The sequence below is a fragment of the Gobio gobio genome (genome assembly GCF_949357685.1).
Source record: "Gobio gobio genome assembly, chromosome: 18".
NCBI lineage: Eukaryota > Metazoa > Chordata > Actinopteri > Cypriniformes > Gobionidae > Gobio > Gobio gobio.
The window spans coordinates 3,367,278-3,387,495 of record NC_137111.1 but is presented as its reverse complement, the minus strand read 5'-3'; the positions used below and the strand labels follow the sequence as shown (position 1 = coordinate 3,387,495).

The window sequence follows — 20,218 nt, the reverse complement described above, 5'->3', positions numbered from 1 at the left end:
AACGCCTGTGTATGCATACGAGTCAAAAGAAATACACTTTGCAAGGCTGTGTGCATACGCTAAAGAAGTAAACTTTCGGCTTTACACCTTGACCTTGTTGGCATGGTAACTAATAATAGTTAATAATCAATTAATTTAATAATCGATTAAAAAGGAATTTGTACCTGTATGATATTATGGTGAGAGGCTGAAATTCATTCAGCATGCGGATATCACAGTGCATTATGGGTATTCTCTAGCCGTTAAGCGTACATCAGTACACTCGTTATTGCAGTGCATTGTGGGATTGAATAAGTGCACTAATAATTATCACACACAATAATTTCGGACACCACTACAAATGGCTGTCCCATCAAATAGTGCCCAATTGAAGGGTATAGGGGGCGATCTCGGACAAAGCCAAGGACAGGAACTAAAAAAAGGAAGTAAACATTTCTCATGTCCAGTCAACTGTTACCTTTGTCAACTATGTTTTTCAGTGTGGTCAACTGAGTTACTGCTGAGTTTTTAATTTTCAAAAATACCCAGTTGTCTACTGTATAACATGTTTAGTGTTGTGAGATTACCAGAGGTGTCCTTTGTCCATCAAGGTTTTTTTATTCCAAAACAACATATACAAATTTGTCTTGTTTGAGAAAATGTTTGGACCATTTAACTACTTTTGTGAAAATGGAAAGGTATTATACCTCTAAATAAATTTTCCATAAAGTGATAATGATTATAATTTTTTTATTTTGGTAAGGGGATATATACTCTGTCAGTCAGGTGACTATTTAAAATTGTAGGTATTTTTCCAAGCTATGAACAAACACTTATTTTATCCGTAACATAATTGACCGGAATATATCTAACATCCGCTTTTTGGAGGGGAAAAATCCAAAACCAGGAAACCCTGAGTTTGCCTAATAAAATAATTACTTGATTTTAAGGGTTTTATGTAAGGTCCTGTTTGTGTGTGTTTCGGGAAAAAAGAAAACTTAATTTCTTCACATTGTCAACTTCCAAATGCACCCCTAATATATCACTATATCAAGTATCAGCTTTTACCATCAGAGAGATCTGTAGATGTTTGTGTATCATTGTGACTGTTGGGTTCAAAAATCAATATATATATATATACAGTATTTGCATGTGAACTAACTGAATAAAATTGTTTCCCTAACCAAATTATTGAATTAGTTTATTTTTACTCATTTAGTTTTTACTATGTGTAACAAGTGTGCAAAAAGTAATAAAGCAAAGTTACTTTAACATTTTAATAATGTAAAGCTTTATATGTGGCACACTGCTGAAATTTGCATGTAATAAAACATGGAGAGACTCTTAAAGTGAGAAAACTTTATTGATAAAGGCAAGCAGAAACATATGACCAGAGGTGTAAAGAGTCCCTGAAAACCAAACTTAAGTAAAAGTACAGATTCCTTACAGCAAAACGACTCCATTACAAGTTACAAGTCACCAATTCCAATATGACTTGAGTAAAAGTCTTTGAGTATCTGATTTTAACAGTACTTCATTATTTTACTCTAAATATAGGCTCATAGTCCTCGACACCTGAGAGACATACCAGTGAAAATAAGAAACATTTGATTTGTAAGATGATTTAAAAACTAAATAAAACTGAACACCTCAAAGGCGACACAACAGCCTCTTAAACGTCTACAAACTCACAAGTCTCAGTTCAGCTCAAGTGCACAAAAAGGTCCAAAGTAAACCCATATCCTTCTAAAAGGTCTGGTCAATATAGCGGATAAATGAAATAGTCAAAGGCTTCTTGCACTGGATGTGCTGGTTTCATCAGCGGCTGCAGTCATGAACTCATAAATCAAACACTTGTGATTCATCAAATCCCTGCTAATGCTCTCGCATTCACATAAAGAAGCCTTGGTGACATGTTTGGGTGAGTAAAGACAAAACACACAAGATATAGTCCCTTCAATGCCCTTAGATCGCGATATCGCTTCTTTATAACAGAAATAAACTGCTGCAGAAGAAGTTAGGTGCCATGCAAAATGTAATGTGTAACTGCATTACTAAACACAAATATATTGGAGCAAAAAGTACATTTACTTGTTCAAAAATGTAGTCAAGTACAGAGTAAAAGTTACTAATATCTTTGAAACTCAGTACAACTACAAAGTAGCCAAAAAGATACTTAAGTACAGTAACTAATTACATTTACTCAAATACTTTACACCACTGCATATGACAGATATACAGCAGAAGTAGCAAAATATAAACAAATGGGATTTTTAAAAAATCTGACACTGAAAGAGAAAGAGCAAGCAAATAAGCTTCACACTTGAAGAATCTTTAAAGTTCAGCGTTCTGCTTTAGATTTAAGCACTTCCTGAAAAACACATAAAGGCATAAATTAAAATAAATCTCTCAAAAATACAGTCTATGCAAATCAGATCATGAGAAATGACATCATCAATCATGTACCTGATGTGTGAATATGAGCTTGACCTCGTTCAGCTCTTCTGGATCTGATGTCATAAACCAGAATAAGGACAGTAGCCACGCCCACCAGAGCAGAGAGGACCAATCGGATCACAGCTTCAGTGGGACCACAGCAGTGGACAGGGTCTGAGGAATAAAAGCATCCAACTGAGATCAGCTCAGCCAATAAGTGTGAGTGAACTCGGTCTGTCATCTCAAACTGTAAAATGATTAAATATTGAACAGTTAATAATATTTAATGGACAGGACAAATGATCTCTACTGACCATAGAGAGAAACTCTGAATGCTTTTGATGAGAATCTGAATGCTTTTGATGGGAATCCTGCTGAATATATCATTAGCCCATAATCTCCAGCATGTTCAGTTGTGGTGTTTGTGATGGTCAGAGATCCAGTTTGATTGTCCAGCTTCAGTCTGTCTCTGAATCTCCCATCAGCACGTTCATCATATACAGCGATGATGTTGAACTGTTTATCGATTTCTGCTATTAAAATGTTTTCATCTCCAAACCACCACATAATCCAATCATTATACTTCACTTCAGTGAGACCAGAGTCTAGAGCGACTGAATCTCCCTCCGTCACGGACACTGACTTCACTTCATCTGTCAAACACACACATGGAGAACAAACAGAAACACAGATTAATACTGTTAAATAAATGTATAATGCTTTACTAAATTAAATAGTTTAAAATGTAAAATAAATAATATCATAAAACAACTACAGCAAAATAGTGTATGGATTCATTTCATTCAAAAAACAGTTGAAACCTTTTTTTAACTCACCATGGACAGAGAGAAGGAAATAAGTCCTCATATAGTTGGTGTCATAATCTCCAGCATGTTCAGTTGTGGTGTTTGTGATGGTCAGAGATCCAGTTTGATTGTCCAGCTTCAGTCTGTCTCTGAATCTCCCATCAGGAACATCATCATATACAGTGAAGCTGTCGGCCGTTACATTGATTTCAGCGATTACAGTGTTTCTAAACCTCCACTGAATCACATCATCATCCTTCACTTCAGTGAAACCAGAGTCTAGAGTGACTGAATCTCCCGCCTTCACTGATTTGAGAACTGGATAAACTATCATAATCATGGAGCACAAACAGAAACAGGGTTCATCACAGATTGAGTCAGTCATTTACAGAAGGACATCGTTTGACATTTTAATTTGAAATGAATATGATCATTAAACAACAGAAGCAAAGTGGAGTTTGGATTAATAATTGAATTACTGCACTCTAAAAACAACCCAAATTGGGTTGAAAATGGACAAACCCCGCGATTGGGTTATTTTAGCCCAGCGGTTGGGTTAAATATTTGCTCAACATGCTGGGTAGTTTTATTTAACCCAACTATTCTTTAAAAATGACTATATGGCTGGCTTAAAAAGAACCCAAAATCAGACACATAATTACTAGAGGCAACAATAATAATCAAAAGGTGAACATTTATTAATAAGCAATTTAATACATGTTTGTTTAATTATCATTCATTAAACGTATTAATACATTTTCATTTAATAAACATTAATTTCCAACATATTTTAGGTTCTTTTTAAGCGAGCAATATTGCATTTTTTTAAAAAATAGTTAAATTAAATAAAACTACCCAGCACGGTGTGAAAACATTTAACCCAACCGCTGGGTTTGTCCATTTTCAATCTAACTTGGGTTGTGTGTGCTCATAAAATATAAAACATGTGAAATTGATATTTGACTCACCAAAGACATTGAGCCAGAATCTCTTGATCACACTGTTGATCTGTAGTTCATAATGTCCAGCATGTTCAGTTGTGGTGTTTGTGATGGTCAGAGATCCAGTTTGATTGTCCAGCTTCAGTCTGTCTCTGAATCTCTCATCAGGAACATCATCATATACAGTGAAGCTGTCGGCCGGTTTATTGATTTCAGCGATTACAGTGTTTCTAAACCTCCACTGAATCACATCATCATCCTTCACTTCAGTGAGACCAGAGTCTAGAGTGACTGAATATCCCGCCTTCACTGTCATCTCTTTATCTGTATCACCAAACGCACAGAAAAAACAGGAACAGTCACAGATTAATAATGTTAAATTACTTCATAATGGCTTACTAAATTACATATTTTAAAATGTAAAATAAAAAATAAAACTAACAAATTAGTAAATTAATTATTTTCAATTTTGTCATTACAAAAAAAGGCCTAAACGTTTTTAACTCACCAATGACAGTGAGATAGAAATAAACCATCACACTGTTGATCTGTCGTTCATAATCTCCAGCATGTTCAGTTGTGGTGTATGTGATGGTCAGAGATCCAGTTTGATTGTCCAGCTTCAGTCTGTCTCTGAATCTCCCATCAGGAACATCATCATATACAGTGAAGCTGTCGGCCGTTACATTGATTTCAGCGATTACAGTGTTTCTAAACCTCCACTGAATCACATCATCATCCTTCACTTCAGTGAGACCAGAGTCTAGAGTCACTGGATATCCCTTGATCACTGATTTTTCAGCTTTATCACCAAACACACACAGAGCACAAACAGAAACAGGGTTCAACACAGACTGAGACAGTTATTTACAGAAGTAATTGGTTTGACATTTTAATTTTAAATGAATATCATCATTAAACAACAGAAGCAAAATGGAGTTTGGATTAATAATTGTATCTTTGTGCTGATTAAAATATAACACGTGAAACTGATATTTAACTCACCAATGAGCCTGAATCTCTTGCTCACACTGTTGATCTGTCGTTCATAATCTCCAGTATGTTTAATTCTGATGTTTGTGATGGTCAGAGATCCAGTTTGATTGTCCAGCTTCAGTCTGTCTCTGAATCTCCCATCAGGAACATCATCATATACAGTGAAGCTGTCGGCCGGTTTATTGATTTCAGCGATTACAGTGTTTCTAAACCTCCACTGAATCACATCATCATCCTTCACTTCAGTGAGACCAGAGTCTAGAGTGACTGAACCTCTCTCCTTCACTCTCTTCTCTTCATCAACCCCGCCTGAAGAACAGAGTTTTTCACAGATTAAAGCTTTAAAATCACTTGATGTTGGTTTGATGAAGCTTCACTAAAATACTTTTATTCATTTAAATGTGAAGTGAATAATATTCTGCAGCAGTACAAAGACAAAAGAAGATGAATGAAAAGAGAAATAGATTCATAAATGGAACGATAACTAAATAAAAAAAGACACTTTAATGTTTAATGTCATACTAACACTAAAGCTGTTGAGTATTTGAGCTTCATATTTACTTTATTTCCTTTAAAAGATTAGTTCACTTCCAAATGAAAATGTCCTGATAGTTTGCTCACCCACATCTCATCCAAGATGTTCATGTCTTTCTTAGACATGAACAGGATAGGATAAGGAGGAAGGATAAGTAGGAAGGATAAGATCAGACCCTATTCCTCTGGGATCGTGCAGAGCCTCTGAAGCCTTTCCTTTGAAATTGCATTGATTTGGAACTTGGGTGTAGGGGGGCTTTATTTTCACAATAAGGTGGCATTTATTAATACATATAATCATTTTCACTCAATATGTTATTATTCAGGGCTGTACGTTAACTTTTGTTGCACATAGCACTGGTGCAACAGAGGTTGAACATTTTGTTTTATGCAAACTTCTAATTAAATCCAAACAAAAGGAAAAAACGTGTAGGTTATAATCTCCTGTGAGAGACGGAAAGATTTTGGAAAATAAATAAGATATTTCATATCCAGTAGATTTAAATGGAGTAAGCCTATTGTTAAATTCGTGGAAAATCGGGTGACAAGATCGCAAAACGTATAGGCAAAGCTTAAATTTAGCTCACCTCACAAAGCCACTCGTTCGTTATGAATTCATATGTTTCCATGGCTGCGATGTAACATTTAATTACGAACCTATTATTTATTTTGTAAATAAATGTTTGTGCTTAACTCGTGTCATAATATTCACATAAAACAGCTTCACATACAAAAAAAGTGTTTTGGCCGACCAGCGCTGGTGATGCTCAGCCCTATCACTGGGTGACAAACTATTGTAATATGCGGACAACATTTTGAAAATAACATCTAATAATCCATAATTAGTCATCTATAAATATATATCTATAAATAATCTATAGCCTAATCTTTTTTAATCTAACTATTTTGTACCTGCGCGCACATCCTGTGTGTTTACAAACAGTAAATTGGTCTATAGAAGAAGAAGAATTGGCTAAACTTGTTAAATCATCAAAATCAACAACATGAATGCTCGACCCTATACTGACTAAACTACTGAGAGATGCTTCCAGAGGTCATAGATCCTCTTCTTAATATCATTAATTCATCTTTGTCATTAGGATATGTACCGAAAACTTTTAAGCTGGCTATTATTAAATCTCTTTTTAAAAAACGCAGCTTAATCCTACAGAATTAGTCAATTACAGGCCAATCTCAAATCTACCCTTTCTGTCAAAAATACTAGAAAAGGCAGTGTCTTCACAACTATGCTCCTTTATAGAAAGAAATTGTATCTGTGAGGATTTCCAGTCAGGATTTAGACCGTATTATAGTACTGAGACTGCTCTCATCAGAGTTACAAACAGTGGTGGAAAGAGTACTGAAAAAGCATACTCAAGTAAAAGTGCTAGTAGAGTAAAAGTACCTGTCCTAAATACTACTCAAAGTAGGAGTAAAAAGTAGCCCTTTTAAAAGTACTCAAGAGTAGTGAGTATTATGTTATTGTCATTTGGAATCCAAGATGGCGGCGCGAGTAGTTCGCGAGGCTCTGGGTCTCTCCAGATTCTGCAATTTTGCGGTATTTTTCCTGCTCATCTCGGGTCTGTTCGTTCAGAATAGTTGTGCCTTAACATCGTACACCCGTGGTGAGATTTTGGATATTGGTTTGCGAATTTCCGACAGTTTTATGGACAATCTTCGACTCCTCCCTGAGATCGCTAGGACACCCGAAGCTATGCACTCTACTCGGCCGGGCGGAAGTGCTCGCAGGCGGCGCCGAGATCGTAAACAAAGGCGGGGAATACGCGGAGGTCTGAGAGCTAAGCTAAGGCTAAAGCTAAGGCTAACCCCACATCGGCTCTCTTTACCCAGTATTTTCCTTGCCAATGTACGGTCGCTAGTGAACAAAATGGAGGAGATTCGACTCAGCATCACACACAGCAAGAAACTTTTGAACTGTAACGTCCTAATCTTCACGGAAACCTGGCTAAACGGCTAAAATTGAGCTAGCGGGATGCCACACGCTCCGGGCGGATAGAACATTAGATGGCTCCGGTAAGACCAGAGGTGGTGGATTGTGCATTTACATTAACAAAGCCTGGTGCACAAACTCTGCTATTGTTGGGAGTCATTGTTCAGCTAACCTCGAGTTTCTCATGGTTAAATGTAGACCGTTTTATCTACCGCGGGAGTTCACTTCCACCATTATAACTGCAGCCTATATTCCCCCGGATGCTGATGCCAAGCTTGCTATGAAAGAACTTCATGCAGCCATCAGTAAACAACAGACTGATCACCCGGAAGCTGCTTTTATTGTTGCAGGTGACTTTAATCATTCAAACTTAAAGTCAGTGCTACCCAAGTTTCACCAGCATGTTTCCTGCCACACCAGAGGAAACAAAACCTTAGACCATGTTTACACAAACATGGCTGGTGCTTACGTTGCGACACCCCTCCCCCACCTGGGACAGTCAGATCACCTTTCTTTGTTCCTCAGCCCCAAATATTCACCCCTCATCAACCGTGTGAAGCCATCAGTAAAGACCATCAAGGTGTGGCCTGCGGGGGTTGATTCCACACTCCAGAAAAGGTTTCTACACACAGACTGGAGTGTGTTTGCTTCTCAAGCCACCAGTGGCGCTCACACGGACATTGACTTCTACACCTCCTCTGTATTGGATCATATCAATACCACCATTGACAGTGTTACAACCCAGAAACAGATCACCACATACCCAAATCAGAAGCCATGGATGAACAGGGAAAAGCGACTCCTGCTGAAGTCACGCAATACTGCCTTCAGATCAGGAGATGCACAAGCCCAGATAGCAATGAGTCGGCGGACCACCGGCGGTGATCCGGCGGCTGTAGAAGCGTCAGAATTGCGTAATCGCAAGCGTAATCGCTTTTTTAAAAGCGGCAGCCGGCTTCCTACCGCCTTCGTTCCGCCGCCGGCCCGCAGGCAAACCGCCGTTCCGCCGCCTTTATACCAGAAGGCGGCCCGGCGGAGACAAACGCTATTTTCGAGCGATCTGCCTCCGCTTATTGTGTAATAAATAATATATATTTATTTATTTATTATTCATATATTTGTAACATGCAGTTTATGATGGATAATAATTGAACAAACCAGATAAATTCCCAGTTGGCATTTTTAGTTCACATTTCAAAGTAGGCTACAGTAACTGTCAATGATACAAGATAATATAAATGAAATATAAACAGACAATAAATAAGCTTAAATAGGCCTATAAATAACAAAAACAAACATTTTTACTAAAGAACCTGCATGTTTCCAATTAAATTTTGGTTTAAAAAAAAAAACAGCCTTACAAGCAAATTATAACACTTACAATATTTGTTAATAACAAAGAGGTCAGCTCTGGGATGAAAAGAATTACCATTAAACATTATATCAAATAATGAGGATATTTGGTACCAAAGAATGTGCAGGATACCAAATAAATCGAGGTATAACATCACATTTAACAAGCCATTTCTAACAATAGGATAAATGGTAATAATTTAGAGTAAAGCTCTGGAGAAGAATAGAACAGTAGTAGAACAGACCATTATAACAAGCCTGACTATGGGTTCTCTGGTTTTCCCCGACCTCCAGAATGAGGCAGCGCAAATTGGCTTATCTTCAGTGATTTCTTGTGCGCCTATATAAAGGACAAACGACCTCGCCATCCCATATCCATTCAAGGAGCTGCCTTCAAGGCAGGGTCACAGGGAATAAAAAAAAAGTAATTTCCACAGTGAACAGTGTGGATTGGGTGAGTGTAGCCTGAAACTTCTGGCTTCTTTAGGGGTCTTGATGTTACTGACTGCAGGATAAAGAAAGGGTTCCAGGTGTCAGTAGTCAGCCTAGGTGTAAGAGGTCGGCTGTGGGTCCCTCTCAGCTGTGCGGCGTCTTTTTCCGCCTTCACGATCAGATGTTCCTTTCAGGTAACGCATAACGTTAACCTGGACCGCCTCATCAGTGGCATCCTGGGTTGCTGGGTTCTTCCGGATGGCTCCTGTAGAAAATACAGATCTGTCATTCCATTTGAATGGCATAAGGCCACACACATCTACTTAAATATATAACAAATTTATTTATTTTTATATATATATTACTTTGAACAATGGTCTTCAGGAACATGTCTCTAAAACATGCTTTATCCCCTACACCAGTCCAGGTTGTTTTAATGGAAAGGTGATTAGAGAAGATACTCTGAAGCATTCGCCACACGGTTGTTTTTAGGTCCCTCCCACATTTGATTGCCAAAAACCGAAGCTGAAAATACAAAAAAGTGTTACGAATTACATATCTCTGAAGCTTCTCATACATAAATATAAAAATGTGACAGGCTGTGGATTCAGACTGTAGAATATGCAGTGTACAATCTTAAATTTTACTTTTTAGATTACCCTACAGCATTATAAACAAAATCAGCACACTTACTGGAGCTCTTTATCCTGCCTCAAACTGTTGTCAAGCAACGCCAAATGGGTTGTCTAGGGGGAGTAACAGACCCCCTGGCAGGGAGCACTCTCCTAAAGACACATTGGCACTGAAATGTTGCCGCATAGTGTCCATTTTGTTGTCCATGCTACGCACAACATCGCCAAACTCTCCAAGACGTCGCAGCATTAGTGTCTGATCTGCACCTACAGGGGTTCACCGAATAAAAGAATAAAGCAGTCAGTCCTGGTCCCTCAACTACTAAACTATGACATTTACAACTAGGTCTACTACATGTACAGGTGGCCCCAGTGGGAATTAAACCAACAACCACAGGTGTTGTTTGCAAGTTGTACCTGATTGCCCAGTACGAGCAAACGTCATCAACATTGTTTCACTTGCTTCACCTGCTCTTGAAGTGAGCCGCTGCCATCCGAAGCTACAAAATGAAAGGCATTTGGTAATTTTGGACCTACATCACAGTCAAAGAAGTAAAATTTAAGAAAGAGTGCATGTTCTCACCTGCTCGTGCATTGCTTTCCCTCAGGGCTTGGTTCTCATTCTGGAAATCTACATAAAAAAAAATATATATATAAATAAAACAACAACTAAAGGCACAATTTTCCATACTGTTTAAGTTTCCAACAGCTGCAATTTCCTGTTTGTCCATCTCAACTCCTTTCAATATTCTTCTCCTTATAGCCCAGTAACTAGACATTGTGACTAACAATTTATTTACCTTGAAAGCCGAAACGATTGTCCAACAGTAGGTCTCTTGGATGAAGATAACCGACTGTGCTCTGGTCAAGGTATCTGCAAGAAAATGTGAACAAAACCGCATTGTTAACATTATATACAGAATATACAGTAGCTATGCTGTGGGGGGGGAAACTGGTCAGCCAAATGTGGAACAGTAAAATGTATTCATTCAGTGTAGTGATTCAAGTAAACTGCATTGTCCTCAAACATAAAAAGTACAGCAGTTCAGAGAAATAACTCATAAATCACCTTAAATGCTAGAAGAACAGTAGCAACACAGCACATGTTAGCTAACACTTGCTAAAACTGACCTAGCTGCATGCTTGTTCGGACTAACAAAATAATTTAAATAACCTATATACATCATTCTGTTTTGTTAGAAAACACCAAAAGTTAAACTTAAGTCTTTCTAGATGTAAAGCTTTGGCTAATTTACCTACACTAGCTAGATACATTTTAACATGTAGAACATGCTTGAACTCAGTGTGTAAAAAAGGCGAAACAGCACGTGTTAGCACTGTGTATTGTGCTCTAGACTAGCAGCGTGCGTGTCGGAACAAACAAATTAAAACAACCTACCGGTATATACATCAAAAATGAACATAATATTGTGTTACACAAAAAGGAAACATGTACTTACTTAAACGATCGTAGTCGAGGATATTTTCTGATCTCCTCTCTTCAAATACTAAAACCGTGTGATGAGTTGCCAGCCGCTGTTGGTAAATCTGTTTCATATGTTTTTCCGGTTTATCTTCCGTCTTTTTTAGGTATACTGCCCCTCTCGGCCGGTGGAGGTACTTCTCTGTTTGGTTTGGTTTTATTTTTATTTAAATTAGTACATTTATAGACAAGTACAATACAAAAAGTACAATGAGAGAAAAATAAAAATAATAAAGCATTGTGGTACAGTTCCGAATATGTAGAACAAAGAATAACAACAAATGTAACAATGTATATAAAATAAATAATAAAAATAAGAATTCTGAGATAGAAAATACTTTATAATATTAAGGCAGTGACATGAAATTGAAAAGCTTTCAGGTTTTCTGTTTTTGTAAGCTTTTTGTTTTGCGACCTCATGTTTGAAAGGGTTTCAAAGTATATTGTAAAAATCAGCTTTATAAAAGGTAATATTAGAGGGCTTCTTTTGAGTTATTCTTGTCTTATGAATGTAGAATTTTTCCTAAATAATTAATAATATATTTTTGTTTTTCAGAAAAATATGGGTTTTGAAAACAAAGTAAAATGTCATGAAGTTCTAAGTTCTAATTTTTTGTCATGTCTATTTTAAAGTCAGTCCAAAAAGAAATAGAAAAAGGGCAATACAAAAATAAAAGTGTTCAATATCCTAAAATGAACTTTCAAACTTTCTTAACCCTCCTATTATGCTAAAAAAAAAAAAAAAAAAAGTATTACATCCATTATGGGTCAAATTGACCAACACTGTTTAAACACACTCAACATGCAAATAATCAAGTGAAAATTTAAATGTAATTTCCTAAACCTAACCTTATCATGGAATCAAGAGTCAAGAATCTGTTATAAACCCTATGGCTTTGGAGCAAAAAAAACTAATATTTGATATAATTCACATATAGGCTAGGCTATTATGATTTTATAATCGCTTCAAATGTGAGAACTAGTTAAAATGCTGTCAGTTCCACTCTATTTCCCAACAAGCCAAACATAGCCAACGTGGCTGGTCGAATTTGAGAGTAGAAATCCTTGTATATCAAAGCGGCTTGCCGCCAGCCGGCCGCGGTCCATTAGGCGGAGGCAACCGCCAGAGAAAATGAAGCCGGCGGCCCGCCGGCTAGTCGGCCGCGGCATCTCGCAAGAAATGGGAGTGACGTATTCGGCGGCAAACGTTTCATCACCGCCAGCGGGACGCACCTATAGCCGACAGCTTAGGGCCGGCGGCAAAAAGAAGCCGTGCCGATATTTTTTGCTATCTGGGAGCCTACAGTACGTCCAGAGCAAACCTGAAGAGGGGCATCAAAAAGGCCAAGCACTGCTACAAGCTGAAGATAGAGGGTCACTTTTCCAACTCTGACCCTCGACGCATGTGGCAGGGCATCCAGGCCATCAGTGACTACAAACCCCCCCACTCCACCCCCGCAGCCACTGATGTCAACTTCCTGAACGAGCTAAATCACTTTTATGCTCGCTTTGAAAGAGACAACAGAGAAACTGCCACCAAGCTCAAACCCTCAGCTGACCCACCAATCACACTCTCCACCACAGATGTCTGCAAGGCACTGAGCCGGATCAGCACGCACAAGGCTGCTGGACCAGACAACATCCCTGGACGTGTGCTCAGGGCATGTGCGGAGCAGCTCGCTGGGGTTTTTACAGACATTTTCAACCTGTCTCTTGGCCAAACAGCTGTACCTTCATGCTTTAAACGCACTTCCATTGTGCCAGTGCCAAAACACTCTAACCCGAGGTGCCCTAATGACTACCGCCCTGTAGCACTCACACCCATCGTCATGAAGTGCTTTGAGCGGCTGGTCCTGGAACACCTAAAAGACTCTCTACCATCCACATTGGACTCACACCAGTTTGCCTACCGCAGCAATAGGAGCACAGAGGATGCCGTTTCCATGGCACTGCACACTGTGCTCACTCACCTGGACAATAAGAACACTTACGCACGCATGCTGTTTGTTGACTTCAGCTCAGCATTCAACACTGTCATCCCAACCAAGTTAATAGCCAAACTTGGAGACCTGGGCATCAACACCTCAATGTGTAACTGGATTTTGGACTTCCTAACTGACAGACCCCAGAAAGTTCGTTCAGGATTCACCTGCTCCACATCCATCACTCTTAACACTGGTGTACCACAGGGCTGTGTGCTAAGCCCGTTTCTCTACTCCCTCTTCACCGCCGACTGCAAGCCTGTGTATGGATCTAATTCGATCGTCAAGTTTGCGGACGACAATACGGTGATTGGTCTCATCAGCAACAACGATGAGACTGCCTATAGGGAGGAGATCCAGCACCTGGCCACATGGTGCACTGAAAATAACCTGCTCCTCAACACCACCAAAACGAAGGAGCTCATCGTGGACTTCAGGAAGGAGTCAAGAGGCACACACGACACCATCCACATCAATGGAATGGCTGTTGAACGTGTCTCCAGTTTCAAGTTCCTGGGGATCCACATCTCGGCGGACATGTCGTGGACGACCAACACCTCCAGCCTGGTCAAGAAGGCTCACCAGCGCCTCTTCTTCCTGAGGACACTGAGGAAGAATCAGCTCTCCTCGGCTATCCTGGTGAACTTCTATCGCTGCGCAATAGAAAGCATTCTGACCAACTGTGTGGCAGTGTGGTATGGGAGCTGCTCTGTTGCGGAGCGCAAGGCACTGCAGCGGGTGGTGAAAACTGCCCAGCGCATCACAGGGACTCCACTACCTGCCATCGAGCACATCCAGAGGAAACGCTGTCTGCATCGAGCTCGCAGCATCCTTAAGGACTCCTCTCACCCAGCCCACAGACTGTTTTATCTCCTGTCCTCCGGCAGGCGTTTCAGGATTCTCCGGACCAGAACCAGCAGACTAAAGAACAGTTTTTTCCCCAGAGCTGTCTCCTTACTGAACTCAAACCCCCGTTGATCCACTTCCTCTCATATACTGATAACTCTCCTACCTCACATCCACCTTCACTTTGTTATTTGCACTACCGACTGTTTATTACAGTAACAACTGTTTACTTATGCATTTTGCACTACCATACCGAACTGGATTATGCTCATTTGCACTGCCGACTGTTTTTACAGTACCAACTGTTTACATTTGTATTTTGCACCGTACTTCTAACTGTAATATGCAATCACTTCCACTGCACTTTTACACTTTTTTTTCGGATAGCTTCTGTCCATAATTTATTGCACTACTTTAATCCACTGCCATATTCCTCATTTTAGCCTAACATATCATTGTATACCTCTATCTGTAAAATTCTGTTGATAGTAATAGCCATCTGTATATTATATTATATTCATAGTACATATCCACCTGTAAATTCTGTTTATAGTAATAACCATCTGTATATTATTCACTGTACATTTTCACCTGTAAATTCTGTTTATAGTAATAACCATCTCTCTATTTATAGATATATTTATATATACTCAGTACATATCCATGTCCTGCACTTATGCAAACGTTGTATATCCTGCACTTGCTGCTATTGCACTTCTGGTTAGACCTAAACTGCATTTCGTTGCCTTGTACTTGTACTTGTGTAATGACAATAAAGTTGAATCTAATCTAATCTAATCTAAAACATAGACGAACTCCGTGATTCCCTCTTCTGACCACCGGAGGCAGCCCTCTCCCGAATACTGACTCAAACTTAAGCCGCGTTTCCAGGAACTTTTTTCCCAGGAACTTTTTCTCCCCCAGACCTGCTACTGTCTGCGTTTCCACCACGGTCTAAAGTACCGGGAAGATTAGGCAAATTAGTCCGATGACGTGGGAATGCGCGCGACTGCTCCTCCCAGTCAGCGACGGACAGAAATCACTTTTGCGCGATACTGTCTGCAACAATAACAAGTGGAGGAGATGCAAGCAGCGCTGCTTTTGCTGGTTATGTATACACATTACCAACACTGCTTATTTAAACGTGCACTTTCACCTGGTTTGACAATTTTAATGCAAAATGGGATGATGGGCAATTCAAAATCTGATTGTGTTGTAATAGCTCAATTCCAAAACAAAATATTTTCTATAAAAGGATAATGAGGTTTCAGTCATTCATGACAGATGTGTGAAAGGTTAATTGAATGAAAACAATAGACTGAATTAAGCGGTGGAAAGATTAGGTACTATACTGCAAGTATTTTATTTTTTTATCACAATAACATCTCTTAGCATTCACAAAAAAAAAAAAAAAAAATCACATGACTAGTATTACAATATGCTTCATTAAATGCATACATTTTGAGATTTCTTCCTCAAATTTGAAATGAAGCAGGACCACACTTATGGCTTCACTTAAGTTGTGGTTATAAGTTATTATACTACATTCCCGTAGTTATACATTTAAAAATATAATATAATATATTAAAATATAGGGTTTTCTAGATATGTTTATGTGCATATTCAGAAAGACTTGCGAGCAGCAGCCCTTTTATTTGCTTCCTACACTATATGAATACAATTAGAATGTGGTTATATAGTTAGAATGTGGAAATTAAAGACACAGGGACATTTTACACATTTGACTTTATTTTAGACAGATTAGTTCTTACAAAATTAAAATAAAAGTGTGCAAAGACAAATAAATTACTAGAACAATAAAATGAAAATATAAAATGTGAAAACAACAATATAAAAAAAGTGTATTTTTCAGTAACCTGTCCAAGTGCTGTGCCAACACGTACAATTTATAAAGTACAAATGTGGTAGAGCAAATGCTTCATTCAAGCGGCTGGTCATTGTGGCTACTTCTTGAACGACTGGACAAACTGTCCAAGAACAGACAGAAACCCGGTCTGAAAGTCCCTCTGCTGCCGTCTGCTTTCTTCCGCTTCTGACTGGTGGAATGCCAGCTCTTGCCTCCTCATCTCTCCTCGGCCTGGCTCTCCAGTAACAGCTGCATATATTGGTCACGCTGTTCTTGTCCATGCTGCAGGACGGCCCGGTTAGCATCCTCCATGTCCCTCATTGCATCAAGAAAGTCACAGTCCCTTTTCCTTTTCTCTAAGTAGAAACATTGCACAGAAACACATGGAAATTAATACACAAGGCAACCATGAAACAATAGAAACCATCAATTGATTATTTAAAGTGTTTTCACCACAAATAATGAACAATTGTTTGCCCAGCTTGAAAACTGCCCAGTGTTCAATTTTTATCATGGGCAATTTAAGTTTACAATTAAAAACAACAAAACTACTGAAAACCATTAAGGATTACACATCAGTTTTTAAATATATACACATTTTGTCAGCTTTATACCTCTGGCGTGTGTGTGTTTCGGCAGGAGACATGGGGTTAACGTGTAATGGTGACCGCGGGGGAAAACACGCTGGTCTCCGTTGCCTGCAATTCATTGGGGCCACTCGTTACGTCTGGAAAAGCACGTTGAAAAAAAGTTACTGCAACGTGTTTAAACACTGCAACGAGTTTAATAGATTATACCAAGATGAGATATTTACCTTCAACCCACTCGGATTCCTGGATGGTTTCCAGCAACGCACTAGCCGAGTCTTTCGTTACCGCTGCACCAGAAAAGGACGGTCTGTGTCCCAACAACGCGTCCAGGCGGTCATGCCACTTGTTGATACGCCGGTCGGAACCGCTCCGGTTGTTATGATCCTTTAATTTCTTGTAATCTTGTCTTAATATCTTTAACTTCTCTCTGCACTGTTTTCCAGTGTGACTGGAACCGAGTCGATATCTTCAGGTAACGTTATACCTTTTCATTGCGGGTCGCCGTTTCCAGTTCCCGCTGGATGTCCTCCATGCTCAATAAAGCCTGAACCTCGTCGTCGGTCCATCGGTCGAATTTTTTGTTGAACTCCATTGTTGCAAAGAAAATATTTACTGAACGCAGAACCCACCTCGCAAAAGACTTGTAAAAATGGCGGTTGAAAAAAATGCTGCGAGAGCTCAACCAATCAGCATGTTCAGCGCCCAAATCCCACCCCCGAAAGTTCCCAAACTTTTAAAAAGTACCACCTCGCAAGCAGGGCCGTTTGGAGGGGGAAATATTTACCCGGAACTTCATTTAGACCCTGGTTCCTGCGGTCGAAACACACCGAGTTCCCCCCCAAAGTTCCTAGTTCCGGGGGAAAGTTCCTGCGGTGGAAACGCGGCTTTACACTGACTCACTACATTCCCCATAAGCCTGTGCCTTGGACTGATCACTGTGCCAGCTGACACTCAACACTGGGATCTATAAGGTACCCACTTACCTCGTAATACTTTGCGAAGTCTTGTTTTGCCGTGGTGAACTTTACTAAGCATTATCTCCAAGTCTGACTATCTGTTGCTGATCCTGTTTGCTATCCGTTATCGACCCTTTGCTGCCTGCCTCTGACCCTTGCCTGTTATACTGTTCTGTGAGTGATATCTGCCTGCCCTGACCAACTGCCTGTCAACTGTTTACGATTCTGCCTGCCCCGTCATTCCTGTTTGCTCCTGTCTGACCCTGCCTGTACCATTACGATTGTTCTTAATAAAAGCATGCAAATGGATCCCTGACAGAGTGATGATTCGTTACAGTTATGAATGTTATTCCACCTTATACCATTTATACCCTGCAAATTAAAAATGTAGCTTATACTCTTTTATGGATGATTCTCAATAAGAACAAAAAAACATGAGATAACCAACAGTATTTCAGTATTTATCTTTATTTATTATTATTATTTATTATTTATTTATTTTTATTTTTGACTGAAAAATACACAAAAAATACAGCCATGTAATATTTGAGAAAGCCACCAATAATCTGGTAGCATGACAACCATTCTGTAGAGGTTTTCTTGCGGTCAATTAAAAAAAGGTTGCAAAGCGTTGTACATTAACAATTTTACGTTAAAAAGCAGCATTCATTGTACTGCTTTAATTTCAATGGATGTTTTCTCTGTAAAAAGAATACACTTCAGAAAACAGAACCGAGTAACTCTGAATATAGCACTGAATATTTTTTGCTTGCAATAAAAAAAAAACATGATTTAAATATAAATCTGATGTTTTATGAAAGTTATTTGCTATATAAAAGGACTAAAATCAGTGCAGATCGGTAAATGCCTAATGCACTGAAGCCTGGCAAACAATCAAGCTAATTGAAGTGTTTCCAGCAGATGGCAACGCAAGCTCAGTAAAAATAGCGCAGTAAAAGTACCGACACAGCACTTAAAACATACTCAAGTAAAAGTAAAAGTACACTGTTTTTAAACTACTTAATAAAGTACAATTCCTGAGAAAAACTACTCATTACAGTAACAAGAATATTTGTAATTCGTTACTTTACACTAGTGGTTACAAATGATTTGCTCTTATCATCCGATCGTGTTTGTATCTCTCTATTAGTGTTACTCGATCTTAGCACTGCATTCGATACTATCGACCATAACATTCTTTTGAATGGACTCAAAAATTATGAAAGCATTAGTGGAATTGCATTGACATGGTTTAAATCAGTGGTTTTCAAACTTTTTTTTTGCGACCCTCTTTTTTTGCGACCCATATACTGGGCCTAAAGCCATTTACATTCAAACAAGTCAAGCCAATCATGAGAATATTTATATACAATTGGTCATTTGACTCTATTCTCCATTAAACCAGTAGATGGCACAAACACTTTGATGATTGATGCATATTCTCTCTCTCTCTCTCTCTCTCTCTCTCTCTCTATATATATATATATATATATATATATATATATATATATATATATATATATATATATATATATATATATATATATATATATACGTGAGGCCAATTAACTGGTTAATCGTTAGCAACAAGAATTTTAACCAATTAATTGTTTGATTGAAAAAAGTCACATTTGATTGCATTGCATTCAGAAAAAATACCGGTAAGTAAAGCAAAATGTTATAATGTACTACAAACATTATAAACACTACAAACATAGCTATAGGTTATTTTAGTTCCCCTCACTCCACAACAAATTATTATGAGTAGGAATATGGTGTGGCCCCTTTAAGAGCTGCATGCTCCCTGTTGAACTGTCTGCAAAGTAGGTGCGCCCTGCGCCTCGAGCACTCCCATGTATGCGGGTTATTTTCTGTTTTCTGTTGCTCAAATGAAGTTGTTTTGTTTATTAAGTAATGCTGTGGACGGTATAATCATCCTGGCGACCCAGGGTTTGAAAACCACTGGCTTAAATCATACTTATCTGACCGTCATCAGTTTGTAGCAGTAAAAGAAGAGATGTCACACCGATCACAAGTTCAGTCTGGAGTACCGCAAGGCTCAGTGCTAGGACTGTTGCTTTTCACCCTGTACATGCTACCACTGGGAGATCTCATTAGGAAGCATGGGGTTAGTTATCATTGTTATGCTGACAATACTCAGCTCTATACTTCTTCATGCCCTGACAAAACTTACCTATTCACAAAATTAACGGAATGCATAGCTGATATAAAAAATTGGATGACTAGTAATTTCCTACAACTTTATTCAGAAAAAAAATGAATTTTTAATTATTGGACAAAAAAACGTCTCGGTTACGTATGTAACCCTCGTGAGGAGGGAACGGAGACATAACGTCAGTGACTAACGAATGGGGGTTTCGCTCAGAAGCCAATCATCTTCGAGATCTTAGAAAACGCCCAATGGCAGTGCCAA

At 38.8% G+C, this 20,218-nt stretch overlaps 1 protein-coding gene across 1 annotated transcript in view; it reads right to left on the bottom strand.

The window, feature by feature from the left end:
- Positions 1-1,325: 1,325 nt before the first annotated feature.
- Positions 1,326-20,218, bottom strand: part of LOC307142566 (uncharacterized protein) — a gene marked incomplete at its 5' end in the record, with an annotated part of 70,319 nt that continues 51,426 nt past the window's right edge. The window contains 7 exons of the mRNA XM_079843537.1: positions 1,326-2,350; positions 2,446-2,589; positions 2,730-3,068; positions 3,252-3,548; positions 4,190-4,486; positions 4,671-4,964; positions 5,168-5,467. Of these exons, the coding sequence (XP_079699663.1) occupies positions 2,340-2,350; positions 2,446-2,589; positions 2,730-3,068; positions 3,252-3,548; positions 4,190-4,486; positions 4,671-4,964; positions 5,168-5,467 (1,682 nt within the window). The 3' untranslated portion in view covers positions 1,326-2,339. The remainder of the gene's footprint in view (positions 2,351-2,445; positions 2,590-2,729; positions 3,069-3,251; positions 3,549-4,189; positions 4,487-4,670; positions 4,965-5,167; positions 5,468-20,218) is intronic.